General features: G+C 39.4%; 1 protein-coding gene across 1 annotated transcript; it reads right to left on the minus strand.

Annotated features, from left to right (window-relative positions):
* Positions 1–18: 18 nt before the first annotated feature.
* sash3 (SAM and SH3 domain containing 3) lies at positions 19–18,606 on the minus strand. The gene is made up of 8 exons (XM_080416514.1): positions 18,358–18,606; positions 15,190–15,291; positions 12,650–12,787; positions 11,438–11,582; positions 10,267–10,424; positions 2,832–3,044; positions 2,261–2,405; positions 19–1,192 (listed from the first exon to the last, which is right to left on the minus strand). Exons 1-8 carry the CDS (start codon positions 18,448–18,450, stop codon positions 909–911), a joined length of 1,278 nt encoding a protein of 425 aa, XP_080272640.1. The 5' UTR covers positions 18,451–18,606; the 3' UTR covers positions 19–908.
* Between the last annotated feature and the right edge of the window lie 2,618 nt (positions 18,607–21,224).

Consider the following 21,224-nt stretch of genomic DNA (forward strand, 5'->3'; position numbering starts at 1 on the left):
AAATTTACAACGAGGAAATGTTTTGGAGACTTTTCTTTATTGTATTTACAGCAAAGTCACAAGACTTCCTCACTCATAGAACAACAGAACAAATGAAATAATATTCTTGCAAAAACGGTGAAAATGTATGTAAATCATCAATCATCAATCGCATTTGTTGAAAAAGAAAAATATATACACATGGCAAAGGAATTTATACTTACACATACTGTAGCCTATCTACTAAAGCAGGAATATATTTAAAAAAAAAATGAAAACATTTTACAATCAGAGATCCGAGAGATACTATTACACACCACACATTTTAACAATGAGATGAGGGATATTTTGGCAAGCACAAACAATGACACATCTTCTGTTATCCTGTATATCGAGCATTGCTCCGTGAAAAGTGATGGCAAGTTCATAGTCCATACAACATAAAAATGTAATTCACTGAAAATACTATACTCTGATATGGTCATGCCAGTAGCAACCACAAACAATGACACATCTGTTATATCTATCATAGCTCTGTAAGCATTGAGGGTAGCAAGTTCATAGTCCATACAATATAAAATATAATTCACTCAGTAGCTGACCGGACAGTGTGTCAACAACATACTTGCACTGAGCCCGGTTTAAATCTGGCTGGAGGCCTATGTTGCAAGTCTTTTTCCCTCTATGAACCTTAATTTCCTGTTTCTGTATATTGTCCTGTCTATAGAAACGACGGAAAAAGTAACAAAAAAATGTTTATATACTGAATGTGTGTGCAGTGGCGGCCTTTCCTATGTTTCACCCGTTTCAATTGAAACGGGCCCCCAACCTCAGGGGGCCCCCACAATTTGCTTTTTTTAACTGAGGACCAGGAATGCATGATGTTCTAGCATATTATATAGTTTTGTTCCCTCACTTCGTAAAAGACGTCAGTCCACAGTGAGCTCCTCCAGTTGCTCCTGGACAGACTCCAGCTGCTCTGTGTCGCTCTCCCCCTGCTCCCCAGATTCCTCGTTCGGTTGGCCAGGCTCTTGGTCTTGTTCCTCTGGTGTGTGGTTCTGGAGCTCTCCCTCTGCCTTTGGTTCCTCGCCGCGGCCGCTCTCCAGGTTGTCTGAGCTCTCAAAACAGCCTGAATCCCTCGGTTCCTTGTCCTTATCTTCCTCAGACGCATCCGATCTGTCCTCCTCCTCGTCTGGGCCTGATTCGTCTTCAGCTGAACAGGTGCAAACACAGATGTGGTAAGAAACTAAGTAATTCCACAATGCACTAATAATTCAAAAGGCCTCCAGCCTGGATTCAAGATATATTCTCAAGGTTGTGTGTATATATAAGACTTATCTTCCTTGGTCATTCTGCCCAGATCTGATATTTAAATCCTGTTAAGCATTCACATAGCTACTTATTTTTTAGTCTTCGTCATGACCAATCTTGTAGTGTTTATTCGCTTGGAGTCATTTCTAGGCAAGGCAAGTTTATTTGTATATAGCACATTTACACAGAGGCAGTTCATAAAATAGATAAAAAAGAAAAGAGTATAGAAGAAAAAAAATGATTAAGAAAAACGTATTACAAAGTCACAAGCATAATAATTAAAAAAGAAAAACAGTTGTAAGAAGTTCCATTCTAATTAGCTCAGGAAAGCATAGTAGCTCCAGGGCTAATGGGCATACAATGTATTCATAAACTCTACTCAAAGCACAGCTCACGCTACAGGAAAGGTGTTTAAATTGCAGCTAATGATCTGTCTTGAGGGAAAAGAGCTCGTATATCAAAGGCTCTCTGAGGACTAAATAGAATTTCCTGTAGGCCAGTGAGTATACAGTATCTGCAAGATGAATGGAACATAACCCATATCAAATGTACTTAATTAGCATTGTGACTGATTTTTTTCATGTTTATGACACCATCAAATTATCCCCACAGATGCTTTTATTTATCTTACTATGACTACTATGCTTTAAAGGACGACTTCACCCATTTTCAACGTATCTTCAGATAATTGGTCCTCACTAATGTTCATAATAAAATGGTAAAAGAAAATTCTACTCTGAGACTGTGTCTCATAGGAGAGCTGTGGACACTTGCTTTTTTTCAAACAAGATAAAAAAAAATTCTAAGATGTATTGAAAATGGGTGAAGTCGTCCTTTAATACAATCTGATATATGAGCACCACGATATGACTAAAACGTTTAATCCTAGAGTTGTCATCGTAGTTTGTAGTTTCTAATAAACATGTATTGTTTCAATATTGCAAAAAAATTGTTCTCATTTTGGACTTACAGTCTCCGAGCAGCTCAGTGGCGTTCAGGAGCTTGGCGCGCTGGTCTGCGTTGGTGATGTTCAGCTCGTTCAGGTGGGACTCCTTGAGCCCCCCAAAGTCTTCCAGGGTCTGGAAGCCATGCATGGACAGCAGGGAGCAGAGCTCCTACAGCACAGCAAAACCACACGTTTTTTTAACAGATACAGCTTAATTTATAATCAATCAATGTAATAATGCTGAATGAACAAAAGAGGTCAAAGTAGTGTCCAGTTTCTATAGTACAACATACTGTAAACACATTAAAATCTGGTGTGTTAATTTAACTTTGAAAATGTGTAAGAAAATGTGTTAAAAATATTAATAAATAAATAAATAAATGGATGAATGAATACATTTTTTATTGACAACTTTTTCCAAAGATCCTGTGAAAATGGACCCTTTCAGAGTTAAATTAACACCCCGGGTTAACACACTGTATGTATGTATATACATACATTGTACAGTATGTATGTATATACATACATTGTACAGTATGTATGTATATACATACATTGTACAGTATGTATGTCATTAGAACTGAATGTATCTTACACTCAGGCCGATGGTCTCCAACACCTCCTCCAAGGTTTTGGGTTTGCCTCCGCCCCGGTGGGTCTTACTGTGACTGCGGTTCCTCCTGGCCGGTGGGCCCTCGTCAGGGAGAATGTTAACGTAGATGAACTTGAAGGAGCCCACTTTGTTGTTGAGCTTCCCTGTCCAGGTCCCCACCGGAGGCTTGTCAATGATGTGGATGACGTCACCTTTCTGGAACAGAGGTGACATCATGCTGAATACTGTAACCTGGACTATATAGTGATGTAATCCATTAGTATGATGTCATCCAAACCCTGTGAGTTCAAAGCCGGCGGCATGAGGGAACTAAACTGAGGAAGTGATTCTATGGTTCCCCCTTTGTTAGCAAAATATTAACAAGCCCCCTGGTTGACTGTAGTCAGATTTTGGATGCTAGGGAACAAATATGTTTGTTCGTTTTTCACCACGCTTTGAACAAAATTTCCAACTGATATAATTTTGATAATATTATGTTATTGTATCATTCTATCTTGTGTGCAGTTCTTCTGACTCATCTACTAGAGAAATCAGATAGCCTACTGTAATTTACTCAGCGATCAAACAGCCCAAAGTTACTTAACCCAGGGGTCTATACTTGGTCCCCGAATTACAAACGTTGTGAGCTTGTACAGTAGATCTGATATTTTTGCTGAATGTTCACCTATTTTTGCCACATGTTTGCCTATGAGGCAAGGATGTGGTTAAATGGGCAACTATGAATGATACTCTACTTAAGACTATAAACAAGTTCCCTATAGAGACAAAAAAGGTTGAACGAGAGGAAAAATATTTGATTTGACACATTCATTATATTTCAAAACAACAAAGACAAGCATGCAGATGGGGATTTGAACCCAGATCTCTCATATCACAGGCAGCAGCACTAAGTGGCCACTAGTATCCAGACTGGTTTCTTATACTGCACATGTTACACTTTTACCAAACTCATGGACACAATATCATTGGGGGGCCAGGCCAGGTGTCAATCAACCCCCAGGTTATGAGTGAGAGAAACAGGTGAAAACAGTGATGTTTATTTATGTGTTGCTGCTTATAAATTCAATAATCTGGTAAATGTTGTCACCAAATTAAGAACCTGGAGGAGAAGAAAGTGTGTGTGACATTTCAGCACAGGCTGCATCCCGTAAACCTGTACAACCAGGAGCTCCTTGCCACTACTGTGGAGTCTGGCATTCATGGTGAGTCACACATGCCCACACACCCCGTACACATAAGATAATTGCGTAATGAGGAGTTTTTTTTAACTGTGCTTGTTTCACAATATTTATTAGCCATTGTTACGGCCCTACATGGCCTCATATTGTGTTTTCACAATATTATAAGTGTTTTCAGTGCCCCATGGTAATTGGAGGGTCGAGTACAGATTGGAGGAGTGGCGTGGTGTCTGGAGACACACCTGGGCCTCATTCCTAAATCAGCCACAGCCAGGATAAAACCCGGGGAGAAGCTCTTTTTCATCCCTTTTGCCATCCGTCACCTCCATGTGCTGAACCCTTTTTGTGTAGCTACTGTAGCATCTATTCAGGTTTTCTGAGTGTAGGCTGTGTGCCAAACCTTTATGCTTGGTGCGAGGGGTGTGCTGCCATTTCCTTTTACCCTTTTTGAACATATTTATGTTTAGTTGGGGAGTGTTAGGTGTAGACTGTCATTTTTGTTTTGGTTGGTGTAGTTTAGTTTGATTCCTTTTCAGGTAGGGTGGAGTGTTTGTTGTTTTGGCCTTGGTCACCCTGAAGTTTGACGCTTTCCCTATTTATATTATATTTTCTATCCAATTTCTGTAACCTCAACTTTGGTTGGTAATAAATGTACACTTTTTTTCGTTACCTGTGTTTGTGGTACATTGTGTTACTCCTTAGCCTCTAGACTCCATATAAGGTCATAACAGCCAATCCGCCATCAATGGATAATATCAATTGAGAATAAGGTCATATCAATGGGGATAACAGAAGGTGTGCGTGTGTGGTCATTTGGCGGTTATCTGTAGCTGCATCGTTTTATTTGTGGCTGGCGGTCATTATCTGTAGTTGCACGGTGTAACTGCTTTAGTAAATCTGAAACTCATTCCACCATGTCATTCACTCCTCTCCCCATCGCTGCTTATTGCTCCCAGGAGAATCTGTTCTCCTGAGAGCAACACACCACAGGTACGCCCAGTCAAGGAGATGCCCAGTCAAGGATAACTTTTCTTTGCTCATGCTCATTGTCTGATGTGACTTTACTGTTGAAATGTGAATGTTAAAATAAAGTTTTATTTTGTGTGGTAGTCGCATGTTAATTCCAGGAGGCAGAATGTAATTGGGTTCATGGAGAACATGCAAAATACCATACTATGTCATTAAAAAAATGGAAGTCATGCAATACTTTAGTTTAAACATGCCATGCAGTAAATAAAATAAAAACGTTATAAGTTATACAATGCCATAATAGTTTGTTGTTGTTAGCCTAAATTGTTCACTGCACAGCTATTTGATTTTGTATTTCATTCTTGTTTGTTTGTTGCAATAAATACATGAAATGGAAGTGGTTGGATTCAATTTACCTACTTTGCTATCCCCGATTCACTAGAATAGCTCAAAAGAGTTGGGGCTCGGCCTATAATTGATTATTGATTTGATTGATATGCTGCATGCTATGAGTGTAAAATTGTATTTTCTCAAACTTTATTGAGCTAATCAAAGAGGAGCTGTGGTCATAATACAGCACTGTAAGTGAGAACAGCAAATGTAGCCTACTTAATTTAACTTAATGAAATTAAACATCTAGTGGACTGCTTGTTTAAAACTGCTATAGTTTTGATCATTAGAAAGTTAAAGAAGTAATAAAAAAGGGTATGAATTTTAATGACATTACTTAGGCTAAAACGAAATATCTCTCTGTTTGCTTTCAATGAAAGTGTAAATCTGGGTGCAGAGAAAAAATGCTCTAACAGAGGGTTTTAAACAACCTAATTCTCAGATGTGTCATCAGAGGGTGTATCTGTAAATTCAGTCATTCTGTCGGGGGAAGAGGTGTTTGCTGTGGATTTTCAACTTTTGACCAGCCACCCTCCCTTAAACAACAAATATTACCTCGAGCACCTCATTAGTGTGAAAGGCCTGGTGGCATAAGAGAAAAGGAGACGCTTCACAAGCCAATGGTTGGGGGTTTGAATCTTGGTCCCGGTAAATCCTTATTTTTGGTCTTTTTAAGGCGAGGAGCATGGAGGCAGCCAACTCCCTCCTCAAGCTCTCTTTTAGCTCTGGTAGGAGAGGGAGGAGCTTAAGAAACGTACTTATTATTATTAATTATTTAAGCATTTTATTTTTGTCCCTCCCCTGCTCTCTTTTAGCTCCGGTAGGTGAGGGAGGGGCATGGATGGAGCCCACCTCCAGAGGGAGGAGCTTAAGAAATTTACATATTAAGAAAGCAATTGTTTTTATTTAACAATTTCTTTTTTTATTTTGATATTATTAGTGGATTTTTTTTCTGTCGACATTTGTATTATTGTTTTATTGAGGCACTTTCAATTTTTTTGTATTGCATCATCAGTTTGATTTGATAGTTGTTTTGGTCATTTGAGTGGTCTTTTTGTTTTAGTTGAGCTTTGAACCCTGGACCTTTGATTTGTAAACCCCTGATTTATTTGTTGAGCCACGCTGGCACAGACAATACAACTGCGGATGTAATACATAACCCACCTTTTAGAATTTAGATGGAGAGTGAAAAATGTTCTTTAGGAGGTTTGAACTCGTAAATTTCGGATTATAAATCCCTGATTTATATCTTGAACCACACAGGCATGGACAATATAACTGAGAATGTAATACTTAACCCACCTTTCGGAATTTAGATGGAGAGTGAAAAATGTTCTTCAGGAGCTTTGAACTCTCAACCTTCAGTTAATAAACCCCTGATTTATCTCTTGAGCCACACTGGTACAGAAGATGCAACTAAGAATGTAATACTTAGCTTTCGGATTTTAGATGGAGAGCAAAAAAATGTTCTGTAGGAGCTTTGAACTCGTAACTTGCGGATTATAAACCCCTGATTTATATCTTGAGCCACACAGGCATGGACAATATAACTGAGAATGTAATACTTAACTGAAAACATAATACATAACCCACCTTATAGAATGGAGAGTGAAAAATGTTCTGTAGGAGTTTTGATCTCCAAACCTCCTATCTCTTGGAACATTTATCTCACGCTGGCATTGGAAGGTCCAATTGAGAATGTAATACTTAACCCACCTTTTAGAATTTAGATGGAAAGTGAAAAATGTTCTTTAGGAGTTTTGAACACTAATACCACCAGTTTTTCTTTCTGCCACCAGTTTGATTGCTGTTTTAGTGATTGCTGTCATTATTTTGATCATTGTTTTAGATTTGTATTGAGGCACTTTCAAGTTTTTTTTGTATTGCATCATCAGTTTGATTTGTTGTTGTTGTTCTTTTGGTTGTTTGAGTTGTCTTTTAGTTTTAGTTGAGTTTTGAACCCTGAACCTTTGGTTTATAAACGTTTGATTTATTTGTTGAGCCACGCTGGCTGGAAAATACAACTGAGAATGTAATACTTAACCCACCTTTCGGAATTTAGATGGAGAGTGAACATTTTTCTTTAGGAGGTTTGAACTCGTATCTTGCAGATTATAAACCCCTGATTTATATCTTGAACCACACAGGCAATGGACAATATAATTGAGAATTTAATACTTAAAGGAGTAGTTCACCCAAAAAATGACTTATTTTCTATCAATTGCACACCCCATGAAGCCTTGAATCCATGCATTTATTTTTGTTTTTGTGGCATTCCTAAGCCAATACTTTGATTCCTGTCTCCTACCGGCTAATGTATCCGGTAGGAGACACAAAGTAGATTATTTGTGTCTCCTACCGGATACACACCCGGTCATCAAATTATTGGCTTAGGAATGCCACGAAAACAAAAATAAATCCATGAATTCAAGGCTTCATAGGGTGTGCAATTGGTAGAAAATAAGTCATTTTTTGGGTGATATGAACTCCTCCTTTAACCCACCTTTCGGAATTTAGATGGAGAGTGAAAAATGTTCTTCAGGAGCTTTGAACTCTAAACCTTCGGTTTATAAACCCCTGATTTATATCTTGAGCCACACTGGTACAGAAGATGCAACTAAGAATGTAATACTTAAACCACCTTTTAGAATTTAGATGGAGAGTGAAAAATGTTCTTTAGGAGTTTTGAACACTAATACCACCAGTTTTTCTTTCTGCCACCAGTTTGATTGCTGTTTTAGTGTTATATTGGGGCACTTGTAAGTCTTTTCAGTTGTTGTTGTTGTTTTTTGTTAAGTTTTAAACCCTAAACCTTTGGTTTGTAAACCCATGATTTATCTCTTGAGCCACGCTGGCATAGAAGATGCATCTGAGGATGTAATACTTAACCCACCTTAAAATTGAGATGGAGAGTGAATTTTTTTTTTTTTTAACCCTAAACCTTCAGTTTATAAACCACTGATTTATCTCTTGAGCCACTGAGATGCAACTGAGAATGTAATACTTAACCCACCTTTCACAATTTAGATGAAAAATAAATTCTTTTTTTTTTAGCTTTGAACCCCTAAACCATCGGTTGATAAAACCCTGATTTATATCTTCAGCCACACTAGCATGGACAATGCAAGAGAAAATATAATTCTTAGCCCACCTTTTAGAGTAAAAAATGTTCTTCAGCATTTTTCTTTTTAAACACTTTTTTTCTCCTAACACCAGTTTGATAACTGTTCTATAATTTTTTATTGAGGCACTTTTAAGTTTTGTAGTCATCATGATTTGTGTGCATGGGGATCTCATCTTAAACAAGCTCAGTGCTTAATGAGTCTTCCAGTTTAGTAGACCTTGTATTGTGAATTTGTACTTCCATGTACTACTGTTGTTCTCATGTCTTACTAAATAAAGTACATCAATCAATCAATAGTAATACATCATTAGTGTGATTTGCAAGCTGTTTTGGTTGTTTTTTGTTTTAGTTAAGTTTTGAACCCTAAGCCTTTGGTTTTTGAACCCTTAATTTATCTCTTGAACCACGCTATTTATTTAGTGCTTCCGATCATTAGTATGACAGCATACTGTTTTTTTTTTGTCATTTGATTTATAACTATACTGTTTTTTTTTTACACTTCTTTTTTTTAATTCAATTACCTTGGTAAGGCATTTTTGAACCTGCATTTTAGTTTTTGTTTTGATGTATGTTCCAGTTTTTTGTGTGTTGCTTCTGAGTTTTGAACCTAGAACCTTCTGATTATAAACCCCTGATTTAACGTATGAGCCCTACCTTTTAGAATTTAGATTGAGAGTGCAAATGTTCCCAACTGTGATCTTGAACCACAAACTTTGTGTTTACAAAACTCTAACACATCCATTGTGCTACAGAGATATGGAATAAAAAATCGACCACAATACGTTTTGTGCATATTCGCATTCTGGTATGCTTTTCAGTGAAGTATTAGAGCCAGTGCAAACTTGATAAAACGTGAGGCTGAGGTTTGAACTCTCACCCTCTGCTTAAAGAAATACATATTTTACCACTGCACCATTGCAATCTCTAAGATTCATGTCGTCTTACAAGTTCTTTGTTATGTAGGCTAGATAGCTCACTTTAAGTTTATCTGGGTGGAAACTGGAAAGGCTTGAGCACTGCATCGGTAAGAATGCAGTGAAAGGTGTTTATTTACAGAAACTGTTTCACAACTTTGCCTACTATTAATACTTAAAAAACAAAACAATATTATGTGGCTTCAATAATAAAAATCAAAGAAAATAGCACATTAAACTAGAATAGCTCTAATCTAACTTCCCTCATCAAATGTTGCCAGCATACTACATGCAGAGTGAAGATCTTACAAAGGTGTTCTTTTTCTTTTTTTTTGGGCATTGAACCAGTTTTTTAATCACACCAATTGATTTCATAGTTGTTTTAGTTGTATTGAGTTTAGAGCCCAGAACCCTAACCCTTATCAGGACGGAATATGAAAAATCTGACCGATAGGCCTTGATCACATGACTATAGACATAGAGGTTTAGACAAAATCTGTGGGAGTAATATTGTGTTTAGCAAAAATCAGCCTCCTGGTGGCGCTATAACTGCAGTGATGTGGGGCAGAGATTCTTCCTTGGCATCCTAGGAGTATGTGTGCCAAACGGTCCAACGGTGCCGGAGATTAGCTGTTCACAGACACACAGACACAGACACAGGGACAGACCGACAGACAGACAGACAGACAGACAGACAGACAGACAGACAGACAGACAGACAGACAGACAGACAGACAGACAGACAGACAGGTGCGAAAACATAGTCTTCGGCCTTCTGCCGTCCGGCCTGGCAGAGACAATAACAGTAATAATACTCAAAGCAGAGACACCAGGGGGCTCACCTGGAGTTTCAGTGATTCCACATCATAGGGACTGGGAATGAAGTCGGTGTGAACCAGGGCGCGGCCACAGAACGGTCCAGTGTAAGAAAGGCCATTCTCTTCTAGTCTCATGCTGTCCCTCTGGCTGTAGCCACTGTCCAGGCTCTGCCGGTCGCTACCTGAGACACACAGGTACGAGAGGCTCTGAGATGCATGCAATGATTGCAGACACTTTGTTTCATTATGACCAAGGGTTAGCAGCATATGATCACTGTCGGGCAGAAACCTTGTCTTTTCATGTTTTTTTTTCACATATGAATGCCCTATTTTATACTTGGGCGTATCACAGTTTCATGCTAAAGTAGGAGTGGAACTTTTTTCCCCATTTCCTGAGAGGTAGAAAAATACAAGAAACATCACCCCCAAATCTACTCGCCCCCAGTCAAATCCAGTGGCACCAGGTATTTCTAAACGTAACCTCAGTAAAACTATGCCTTAACCTAACCTTATTCCTGAACTTAACCTCAGTAAAACTATGCCTACACCTAACCTTATTCCTGAACTTAACCTCAGCAAAACTATGCCTTAACCCTTATTCCCTGCGCCCAGGGCCGTGTTTAAGCACAGGCAATGTAGGCAAATGCCTATGTCTTGTCGGGGGGGGGGGCCGAAAAATGCACCCATTTGTTTTATTTATTTTTATTAAATAACATAAGCCTAACCTAACCCTAACCCTAACCCTAAAACCGAAAGAAAGTAACAAAGAAACGCCCCAAAACGGCCACAATCCGCGCAATAACCGCAACATTTCGGGGGGGGGGGCCGTGTTTTTTTGATAACTTTATTTTTAATATTCGTTTTGGAAAATGTAAAAAAATTAAGTACATTAAAAAAAAAAGTAATCGAAAAAACACGGCCCCCTCACGTATTAGGAGGGCAGGGTGAGTCAGCAGAACCAAGGACGGGTGTTTTTGATGAATCTAACAGGTTAAAAATGGAGTTTGAAGTTATAATGGGTTTGTATAGGAAGGGGGCGTGTCTGATAAAATTATTATCAAATATCTAAATACTAAATCAAGCAACTTAAAAATGGTCTGGGGGGCTCACAAAAGCCTGAGTAGACGATAAAATGACCAAAAGTTTTTTTGAAAGTGAAATATCCCTTTAACACGCCACTAAAGGGGTGACTTACTGCCGGAGAGTTGTCTGGTTACAGGGATGGGTGTGGTGTCCTCTGATCCCGTGGAGCAGACAGAGGTTCTCTGTCCTGCGTGCAGATCTGGAAGCCCACCAATGACAGGAGAACCACACAGAGAACCCTCATCACCACTCATCCCCTGTGATGCACAAAGGACAGCGGCACGCTTCAGTCGTGGTGGAAAGTAACTATAAAGTATACATGTACTCAAGCACTGTACTTAAGTACAATTTTGAGGAACTTCTGCTTTGCTGGAGTATTTCCAATTTTCAGTACTTTTACTTCTACTCCACTACACCTCAGAGGCAAATATTGTACTTTTTACTGCACTAAAATTATTTGAAAACTTTAGTTACTTCGTTGATTAATATTACAAACATTTAAACATTGGCTATTTGAAAATAGGCGATCTACAAGCTCACAGCGTGTCACGATGCGACGCGTTGTGGGCTTGTATAGTGTTTTTTTTTGCTGTTTATCTTGTAATGATATTTGAACTGTGGTGCCACTATATATGCCTATGAATTGAATACCAAGGCCCTCATTGGAAACAAGTCCGCAAGGACTTTTATGGACCGGACCTGTTAGACAAAGTATTTTAAATGTAACTGTGCTGTTTTACATTTTTTGCCTAATAAAATATTCAATCAATCAATCAAAAGTAGATCTGCTATTTTCAAAAGATTTTGTATACATTTTAGACATATGATATATCATTCCGCATAATGAGTTATTTTACTTTTGGTTCTTTAAGTACATTTTGATGTCAATGCTTTTGTACGTTTACTCAAGTAAATTTTGATTACCGGACTTTTACTTGTAACCGAGTGTTTCTACATTGCAGTGTTGATAGTTTTACTTAAGTAAAACATGTGAGTACTTTTTCCACCACTGCTTAATGAAGACGTTAATAATGATTGTTGTCTATAAATAAGTTAAAGGGAACTATTTATGCCAAAGAAAAAACCTGGAATGTAGCATTATCTGACAGGAACCCTGACTTCAGGTGTCTCAAGGTCCCTGAGACACCTGAAGTCAGAACTTTCAATGTGTTTGTACTAAGCAATTCATGCATATGTCCACTAGGTGGAAGCCTTTTCAATCTTTTGTGGTAGCTGCATACAGTGTTGCTCACACAGTCAGTTTGCATAACCTATACTAGTTTGACTGTATCATGACACAGTATTTTGGTATAACAAGCCTTACCCCCTCCTCAGCAAGCGCTTTTTGTACCATCTTGGATGTTTTGCGGGACATGGTACGGGATATGACATTGCGCCATGATTTCTTGCACAGCTTGCTCCCACTTTTCTCGTGTTCCTCCACGGGAAAACCTTCCATCACCTAGGATTACAAGGCATAATTATGGTCTTAATTAATATCTATTTTAGGTGGTTTGCTTTTTTTTTTTGCTTTCATAAAGCAACGTCAAATGGCACATGGCAGATGTCAATGAAATGTTGCTTAGAGCATTCAGTCACCACACGTGTGATGTGTCCATGCAAGCATACAAAAATTAGTTCCTCAGTGGACCAGTGGGCACAGTGTATTAGCAGAAGCAGAAGCAGAAACACACAGACACACAGACACACAGACACACACACACACACACACACACACACACACACACACACACACACACACACACACACACACACACACACACACACACACACACTTCAACAAACAGACTCAGACTACAGATTTTATAAAAAACCCTGACTGTGGATTGAGAATCTAAGTGAAAGGATGGTGCCTTCATTAAATATAATATGTGAGACTGTCAATCATCCTGACTGTCTGTGAGACAGACAGGATGGAGGACTGAGGTTCTCTGCATGAGCACTCCCAGAATACATCCTGTCTGAGTATTTCTGTCATTTAGTCTCAGCATGATAAGCATGCATGACGGGGTTTCATTGTAAATGCTCAATTTCATCCTCTTTTTGACTTCCTCCCTTCATCTTAAAACCCATTACTCATTTGTCTGTCAAATTGCCATGCAAACTTGCTGGGAAGTTCAAGTTCTCTTAATTGCAGTATTATGATAATTACGTTGTCTTTTGTAAGGTGGGTTTTGAGGAAGCTTCATCTGTGAACTTCTGTAATGGTCACTTTCTGTTTGAACTTTGATTCTGGCTGTTTCTGGATTCATATAGAAAACACTGTGCAGTCGAGGAAAACCAAATGGTTTGATCAAACGTGTCTCATTTAGAACAGGTGTCTGGGTGTGTGTGCTGGAGCGAGCAAGACATCTGTGAGTGAATGTTTGTACTGCATGTGCACTGGCCACTGTTCAGTGCGTGGAAAACAATATCAGTGTCCCAAGTCAGTGGTTCTCAAACCTTTTCGTGCCAAGAACCCCCAAATTGATATATATTTGGCTGCGGACCCCCATCCTAAATTTGATTGTGCTAGGGACCCCCAGAAGAGAAGATTAGTGTTAAATAGCAGATGTACAAGCTCCCAGCACAGCACGAAGTGACGTGCTGTGAGCTTGTATATCTGCAACTTTTGAATAGCCAACATACTGTATAAAACATGGATAAAGGGGTTAAAAGGATTGTGATGCTGCATTGACAAATTTAGCTGGGGACCCCCTGGAACCTCCTCAAGCACCCCTGGGGGTCCCCGGACCCCACTTTGAGAACCAGTTTACAGTGAGATTTTGATTAAAGCTCAATTGGGACTTTTTAACTGTACAATTTCCCTTGTCTGTAATCTTGGTGTATAATGTACGTATATCTTCTGTGTTTATACAGTATAACATGTTTCTGTATACTGTAGGCTAACTGTTTGCTCTTTTAATCAACTAAAAGAAAAACAACTAAAGGTGTTATTTTCTTCACGTTGTGCAATTCACCCTCACCCAGTAGTATTATGAGAAAATGATGACTTAATATTACATGCTAAAGGGAATATGATTGTGGTCATAGCTATTTATTAGCTGGCTAGCTAATCACCACCACTTATCACAAAACATGTGAGGCATCGTCTTTACCAAGTTGTCACAGTGGTAAACTAACGTTATCGAGTTGAGTTAGTTAATTATCTTGCTGCCTTCTGTTTAATAGTCAATCACATTGTCCATCTCTGCAGTACTATACTGTAGTATGATGATGAGTCATGGCAGGTGTTGGACCCCAAAATCAACTTGTTTGATGATTGTAAATGACATTACATTGTCTCAGAGTTATTTCCATCAGACATACTGTATAACAACCCTTGGATACCAAACATACAGTTCTATAAGTGATACCAATGAGGGTCCAACAGCCCAGTGTGTACCCTCGTCAAACCTGGCTCTATCAGCGCGTATCAGACACCTGACAGCTCCATAACATCCCTCAGTCCCGTTACACCCTCAGAGCCCCTGGATTGCCGTATGGCTGATGTCTCATCAAGGGATTTAATTGAAAAAAGAATATCTCCCAACAATGTTTTGTGTTACTTAAATACAGATGTTTTGTGAATAGATTTGTGAACATAGATTGAATTAATCCATTTTGCACTTACTGCACTTCAAGCACCCTCTGCTGGCAAAGCAAGAGTTGTGTCTATTCCCTTTACTGTCCTTCTTTGGGTGTACTCAAAACCAGTGTGTTCATTACATAATTTTAGCACTGAGCATAACTACAGTATGTAACTTTGCAACCATACAGATTGGTCAAAATTTAATTTTATTCATTGAAAAAAGTTACATACTGTAGTGAGGCTTTAATGTTTTTCCCATAAGCCCAACTTACTGTTTCATCAAGGGTGAACTCCTTCTCCTTGTCTGACACCGCAGGAGAGGTGGGCTTGTGTTTCATAAAATCCTTGAAGCTGCTGGACCTCTGCAGACTGAGCTGTGGACACATTGTAGATTTGATGTGTTTTAATTAAATCATAGTCGTTGAAGAATGTACAATAATATGCCCACTACCACCATGATGCAACTTGATCAAAACATTAAGTCAGAATCAGTCAAAGCAGACCTGAGATGCAGACAGTGAAAGTCTGACTTGTTCTGAAACTCAGTGTTAGATAAAACTGATCTCATAGCAACACAGTCTGTGACCTTATTTCCATATCCTTAGATTACTCAGAACTACTAAATCTGCTGTTGTACATGCTGCATGTACTCTTGCAGATTATTTCTGTAATTGTTTTCTATTTCTATCGTTTGTATACATTTTTTATACAATATTATAAATAATATGGTAAGTTCTGAGCACCTTTTAAAATGCAATATGACATGGAAACATTTTGTTGATTGAGGGCAAAATGGCAGTTCAAGAGAGATCATATTGCAAATAGTCATTGTTTGCTGGAAGAAAACAGTGCTATGATGAATCTGACTGTGACTTGAGTAGAGATTGATCTGACTTCTTTTTAACCATAAAAGCATGAGTCTATTTGCATCTGTCCACAACCGACACTGTGTAAGGGAGTTATTTTTTCATAATTGAAACAGTATCGATGAAAGCAAAGATAATTTTGCATGACTAAATTGCAATGTTTGTGACCATGCTACAGTACTTGACTGCCATTTGTGGCAACTATAACATTTTGATGGCAGATGATAGCAACTCATGGAAACTCACGGCAAAAAGCCACCTGGGGCTTTTTGTGTTATCCTTTTAGCATAACCTTTAACTGTACTAACTGCACTGTTAACAAACTTGTTAATAAAGTATTCAATTATGTTAATGGTGTGTTACAGTATATCATTTTGATCATTCAAAATGTTCAATAATTGAATACGCTACATTGTACATTTCAATCCAAGTCAAGTCTTAAGTCATTTTAGTCAAATCCAAGACGTCTCTCGTCTCTCAGGTCTCAAGTCTTTCAGGGCAGGCCACAATTAAAGTCTTGAGTCTTTGTAAGCAAGTTGCAAATCAAGTCTCTGAATGCTGACCAGTTCCAATGGGTTTTTAACCTTTTCCTCTGTTATAATAGTGTTTCTGCATACAGTAGTTGAGACCAGGCCAGGTGCCTTCCTTCAATACATTTTATATATAAAAAATTATGTGACAAAAAGAAGCACATTCTTCCAGGTACAACATACAGCTGAAAAGGCACCAATAATAACCTTAAATATTTTACAAAAATAAAAAAGGGCAGACATTTTACAATAACAAATATAACCTGTACTAGCTACTGAGACTGACAACCTGATCATCTTCAGCCAAGTACGTGAGCCCTTCAAGATCTTTTCAAGCTTTCCTCTCGAAATTGGCTCTCAAAGGTCACATTTAAGGTGGAGGGCTTGAACACACAACCTTTGCACTTTTACGTTACCTGAAGGCACCGGAGTGTCTTCAGCTAGTCCTAATCACACTGAGAGAGAGACTACAGTAGATCTACTTCTCCAGAGTGGTTCTAGCTTTCCCCTAGGACTCAAAACATGCTTTTACAGTATGTTGGGGATTTGACCTCACAAACTAAGCGTCTTCAACCAAGTGCAGAACACAAATGAGTCACTGAAACAGAACTTCCTTTTCCTATTTATGAACTGTGTCTACAGTATACATGTGTATCTCATAGTAAGTACTGTAGCCTGTCTATAATTACGCTTTGTAGTGACAGTACGTCTCTCTCAGTATGTAAGACATTCATATACAGACAGATCTGGCCAATAAGCATGCGCGTGTGTGTGTGCGTGTGTGTGTGTGTGTGTGTGTGTGCGCGCACGCGTGCGTGTGTGTGCGTGTGTATTGACTGTTTCTACCAGTTTGCATGGAAGTCTTAGATATGATTTCCCTCATAGTACTGGTCTAATGTAAATCATATTATCTCAAGGCATCCTCCTCAATCCTTGGTCAGAACCACAGGAAGCAGACACCAGCTTGAGCAACTGTAGGCAAACAATCATTGCAGATATTGTATTTTTTCAACATGGGGGGATGAGTGTCTGCATCAGGGTTTAAGAATTAAACCACCAATAGGAAAAATTGTTTTGAGGCAATCTTTTTTTTCTTTCTACATGCAATGACTTATCTCACCCTCCGCGCCCTGCTTCCCTCCCCCGCACACGGGCCAATTGTTATCGCATAGACACCCGACAAAGCCTGATGCACCACAGTGGATTCGAACCCACAGCCTCCATGGTGGTGGGCAGGGACTTTACCACTGCGCCACCCGAGCGTTTTGAAGCAATCTTAGTGAAGAATGATGATTATTATCACAGTTCTCCTCCCTAAAAAAGAAATACAGTAGCTGTCTTCAAACGTTTCTTGGCTTCAATTCACAGACACATCCAGTGGAACAATGACCTTTCCCAGTCATCATCTTTGCCAATATATAGTGTCAAGGATAGTGGGGGAAAGGAAGGTAATGAGATGCATAATGATAAGGCCTGGCTTCTACTGCAGAAGAAGAGATGCAGATGGAAAAACAACTGGTGTGAAGCGTAGGAGGTTCTTACGCAGCCAGAGACACCGCAGTGAGAAACAACCACAAAGAACATTCAGACCCAAACTACGTCTGCAGCAAGTGACTCACTCCACATTAGAGGAACTTGTCTTTTCTCTGAAGTACATATTTCAAAAACAAGTCTGTTTCTCAAGTTGAGAGGTAATTTAACAAATGGCTGACATAAACATTTGTTTTATAAGGTCCCATTGCCTTGGAGAGCTCCGTTGCGTTGTGTTCTGTGCTCACTAAGGTTCACCAGGTTCACCGTATGATTTTTTTTTTGTTTTTGTTCAGTGTCACCGCAAAGGTTTTTTGCAGCACATCCTGTGAAGGGCAGCTGCACACTCAATCCATACACGTTTGTTGCTTAAAGTGGTTGAGGGCAATAGTGTGGCAAGTTAAACTGGACGTGTTCCCAAACAGCAGTCCACAGACCCCATCTTTATCCAGGCTAGCCCACTCCACTTGCCCCCCTCAAAACAACAACAACCAATAACCCTGCTCATGCTCACCTTCTTCTTCTGCCCCGGCTCTTTCTTCTGCGCCTGGTCTTTCTTCTGCACCTGCTCCTTCTCGGAGGCGTTGGAGGGTCTTCGTCTCAACATCTTCTTCCTTGGTTGGTGTTCAGCTCTCGGTGGCGGTCAAACAGTGAGGAGGTGTCGGGCACCGGCGCAAAATAGAAGGACGAGGATTCCTGTCACTCTCTTGTCACAGCCGCTGCAGTCATGAGGAACAGAGGAAGGTAGAACTGCTGTACCTTCCTTTTGCAGTGGAGTGGTGCATAAAAGCGGAGAGGAAGTCACATGGCCACACAGGAAGTAAAGGAGCAACTTTTTGTGTCTGCTGGTTTACCGTCAGTCTACACTCATCCCAGGGCTGGTTATTTCTCAACACTGTGGCTACATGCCAGTTAGACTTAGTCTTACACACAAAAGTTCAAAAGTATGTCAGCACAAGGCCACCATTTGGATAATCTTATGTAATCATGAGTACAATAGGCAAAATAAATAAATAAATAAATAAATCATTTGGTGTTTCCCCATAGGTTTTTAATACAGTTATGATGTACATGGGGGGCATTTTCCTGGCATGGGACATTGTTATCCTCGAGGAGACGACTCCCATCAGGATAGAAGTGCTTCATCATAGGATAGGTGATCACTCAGAATAACTTTGTATTGATTTGCAGTGACCCTTCCCTCTAAGGGAAGTGGACCGAAACCATGGCAGGAAAATGCCCCCCCCCACGTACATCATAACAGAGCCCTCTCTCAAGGGCAGTGGTTCCCAAACTAGGGGGGTCGCCAAATTATTTTGGGGGGTCCCCAGATGATTAGCTTAATGTGCAACATTGTTTTCTCATTCAACAGTAAACAAACCAACGTACAGTATAAGTGTATACAGGGTATCTGCCCATTTCTCAAATTACAATTTAATGACTTTTAAGACCTTTTAAAAACCAAATTGGCCAAATTGTCAAATATTACGTAAGAAAGAGTCAAACCATGTGAAAATAGCCAATCTACAAGCTGTGTAGCGTTGTGACGGCTATTTTCACAATATCTATCTATGGAACTGAGTCAAACTAAATGTAATGCTTACAATTCCAAGTGCTTGTCAGGGTGGGGGGGGTCCCCAGTTCAAACATTATTTTGGGGGTCGCTGCCTGAAAAGAACCCTTGCTCTAGGGCTCAAGCATTAATGCCTGTACCGTTCGCTTGGTATATGCCACAAATGCACTCGCCCACATATGGTGACGGATGACTCATCTGACCAGATCACTTTTTTCCACATCTCTGTATACCAATGCCTTTGATTTGTTCACCACTGAACTCTCAATTATGCATTTGTTTTATCGCACTAATGCATGAGCATCAAGGTCATTGAATGTGAGCTTTTGACCACAATTTCCAGCCCTATTTACTGATGCATTTCCCTTAAATCAAAATCCTATTGAAACACTAACCAGTTGAGCAGCTCATGCCCTCTGCTCCAATGAAGAATCCTCTTTCATAGTCACTTAGATCTTTTCCTCTTGGCATATTGAGGTCAACTGGTCCTGCAGCTCAGCATTTGTACTGTATACATTCCACAGAGCATTATAGGATGTTAATTGCTTATTTGAATCATGCAGTCCACCTGTGTGTAAGCAGATCCATTATTTGTTTGTCCAGTCAGTTGTTCTAATGTTTCCTTTAATTTGTCTTCCATATGTACAGAATATATTAAGTTGTACGTTGGCAATACAAATGACCAACATAGCGCAATAGATTAAGAAAAGACTAGTCCAGAGCAAGTTCCAATGCATTGGTCCTTTTCTATGTACTTTGCCATGTGAAATAAAGGCATTCAATGTTCTACAACAGAGTGCCTTGGATATGTTGGAGGAGACTGGCTTTGACAATTTTACCTGAAAATAAATATCATATTCAAGAAATAAGACTGGTTGTCTCCTATAGACTACTGTATATTTACCATTCAATTTGCTGAAAAGCTTTCATTCCTTGTGCTTCTAAATATGTTAACAAAGAAACCTTGCAGCTACAACATATTTCAGTCCTATTATTTTAACCTCAGCAGAAGTCAAGTTTGGTGTACCATTGGGTAACAACACTGATGCAATACCTTAACTCTTGTAGTCACTCATGTTGTATGAGATGGTTCAGTGAAGTGAAAGACATCGAAAAATGACACATTTAGAAACCGAGCAACGGTTCCTGGGCAGCTGCAGCACAGACCTGCACAATATACGGGGGGAAAACTCCAAACTAATGCTTAATATACATATCAAAAAGTGAAGAAAAGGCTGCACACTCATAGCCACGGTGCAGGATAATTTATTAAATGAATACCAACGTTTCGACCTGGAAAGGTCTTCTTCAGGGATTGATTCAATCCCTGAAGAAAGGTCTTCCCTGGAAGAAATGTTGGTATTCATTTAATAAATGATCCTGCATCGTGGCTATGAGTGTGCAGCCTTTTCTTCACTTTTAGACCTATTTACTTATTTCAGCAACACCTCATCAATACTGGTGTGCGCCCTTCTCCTGTTTTTTGCTAAAATACAAATCAAACCCTCCAAATGAGATGCAAGTTTTGTCTAGAAAGAGAGAGAGCTAGAGAGAGAGAGAGTGAGAGAGACCCCTGCTGATATTGCACGCAACTACGCAAAGTCTGACAGTGAATTGAGTGCCATGGCCCATAGAAATGTGCATGCACTTATTCTAGTCAACAAGGCAAACATTAGTTGATCAGAGAGGGAAGTAGAAATGTGAGATGAATTTAGCATGTTATGTTCAAGTGGTGGCAAGCCACATGAAATGACGGTGCCCTATTTTAGTTTCCTGTCTTTCTCTTTTCGAGGTTGATGACAACTTTG

The sequence above is a fragment of the Gymnoscopelus braueri genome, assembly GCF_963280865.1.
Source record: "Gymnoscopelus braueri genome assembly, chromosome: 20".
NCBI classification, from domain to species: Eukaryota; Metazoa; Chordata; class Actinopteri; order Myctophiformes; family Myctophidae; genus Gymnoscopelus; species Gymnoscopelus braueri.

Bases quoted from the DNA above. Each gene is read 5' to 3' on its own strand.
- sash3 (XM_080416514.1), bottom strand. From the start codon at position 18,450: ATGTTGAGACGAAGACCCTCCAACGCCTCCGAGAAGGAGCAGGTGCAG. The intron at 15,292-18,357 runs GTGAGCATGAGC...ATGTGTCCACAG, and splicing joins AGCCGGGGCAGAAGAAGAAG to CTCAGTCTGCAGAGGTCCAG. The intron at 2,406-2,831 runs GTAAGATACATT...GCTGTGCTGTAG, and splicing joins TGGAGACCATCGGCCTGAGT to GAGCTCTGCTCCCTGCTGTC.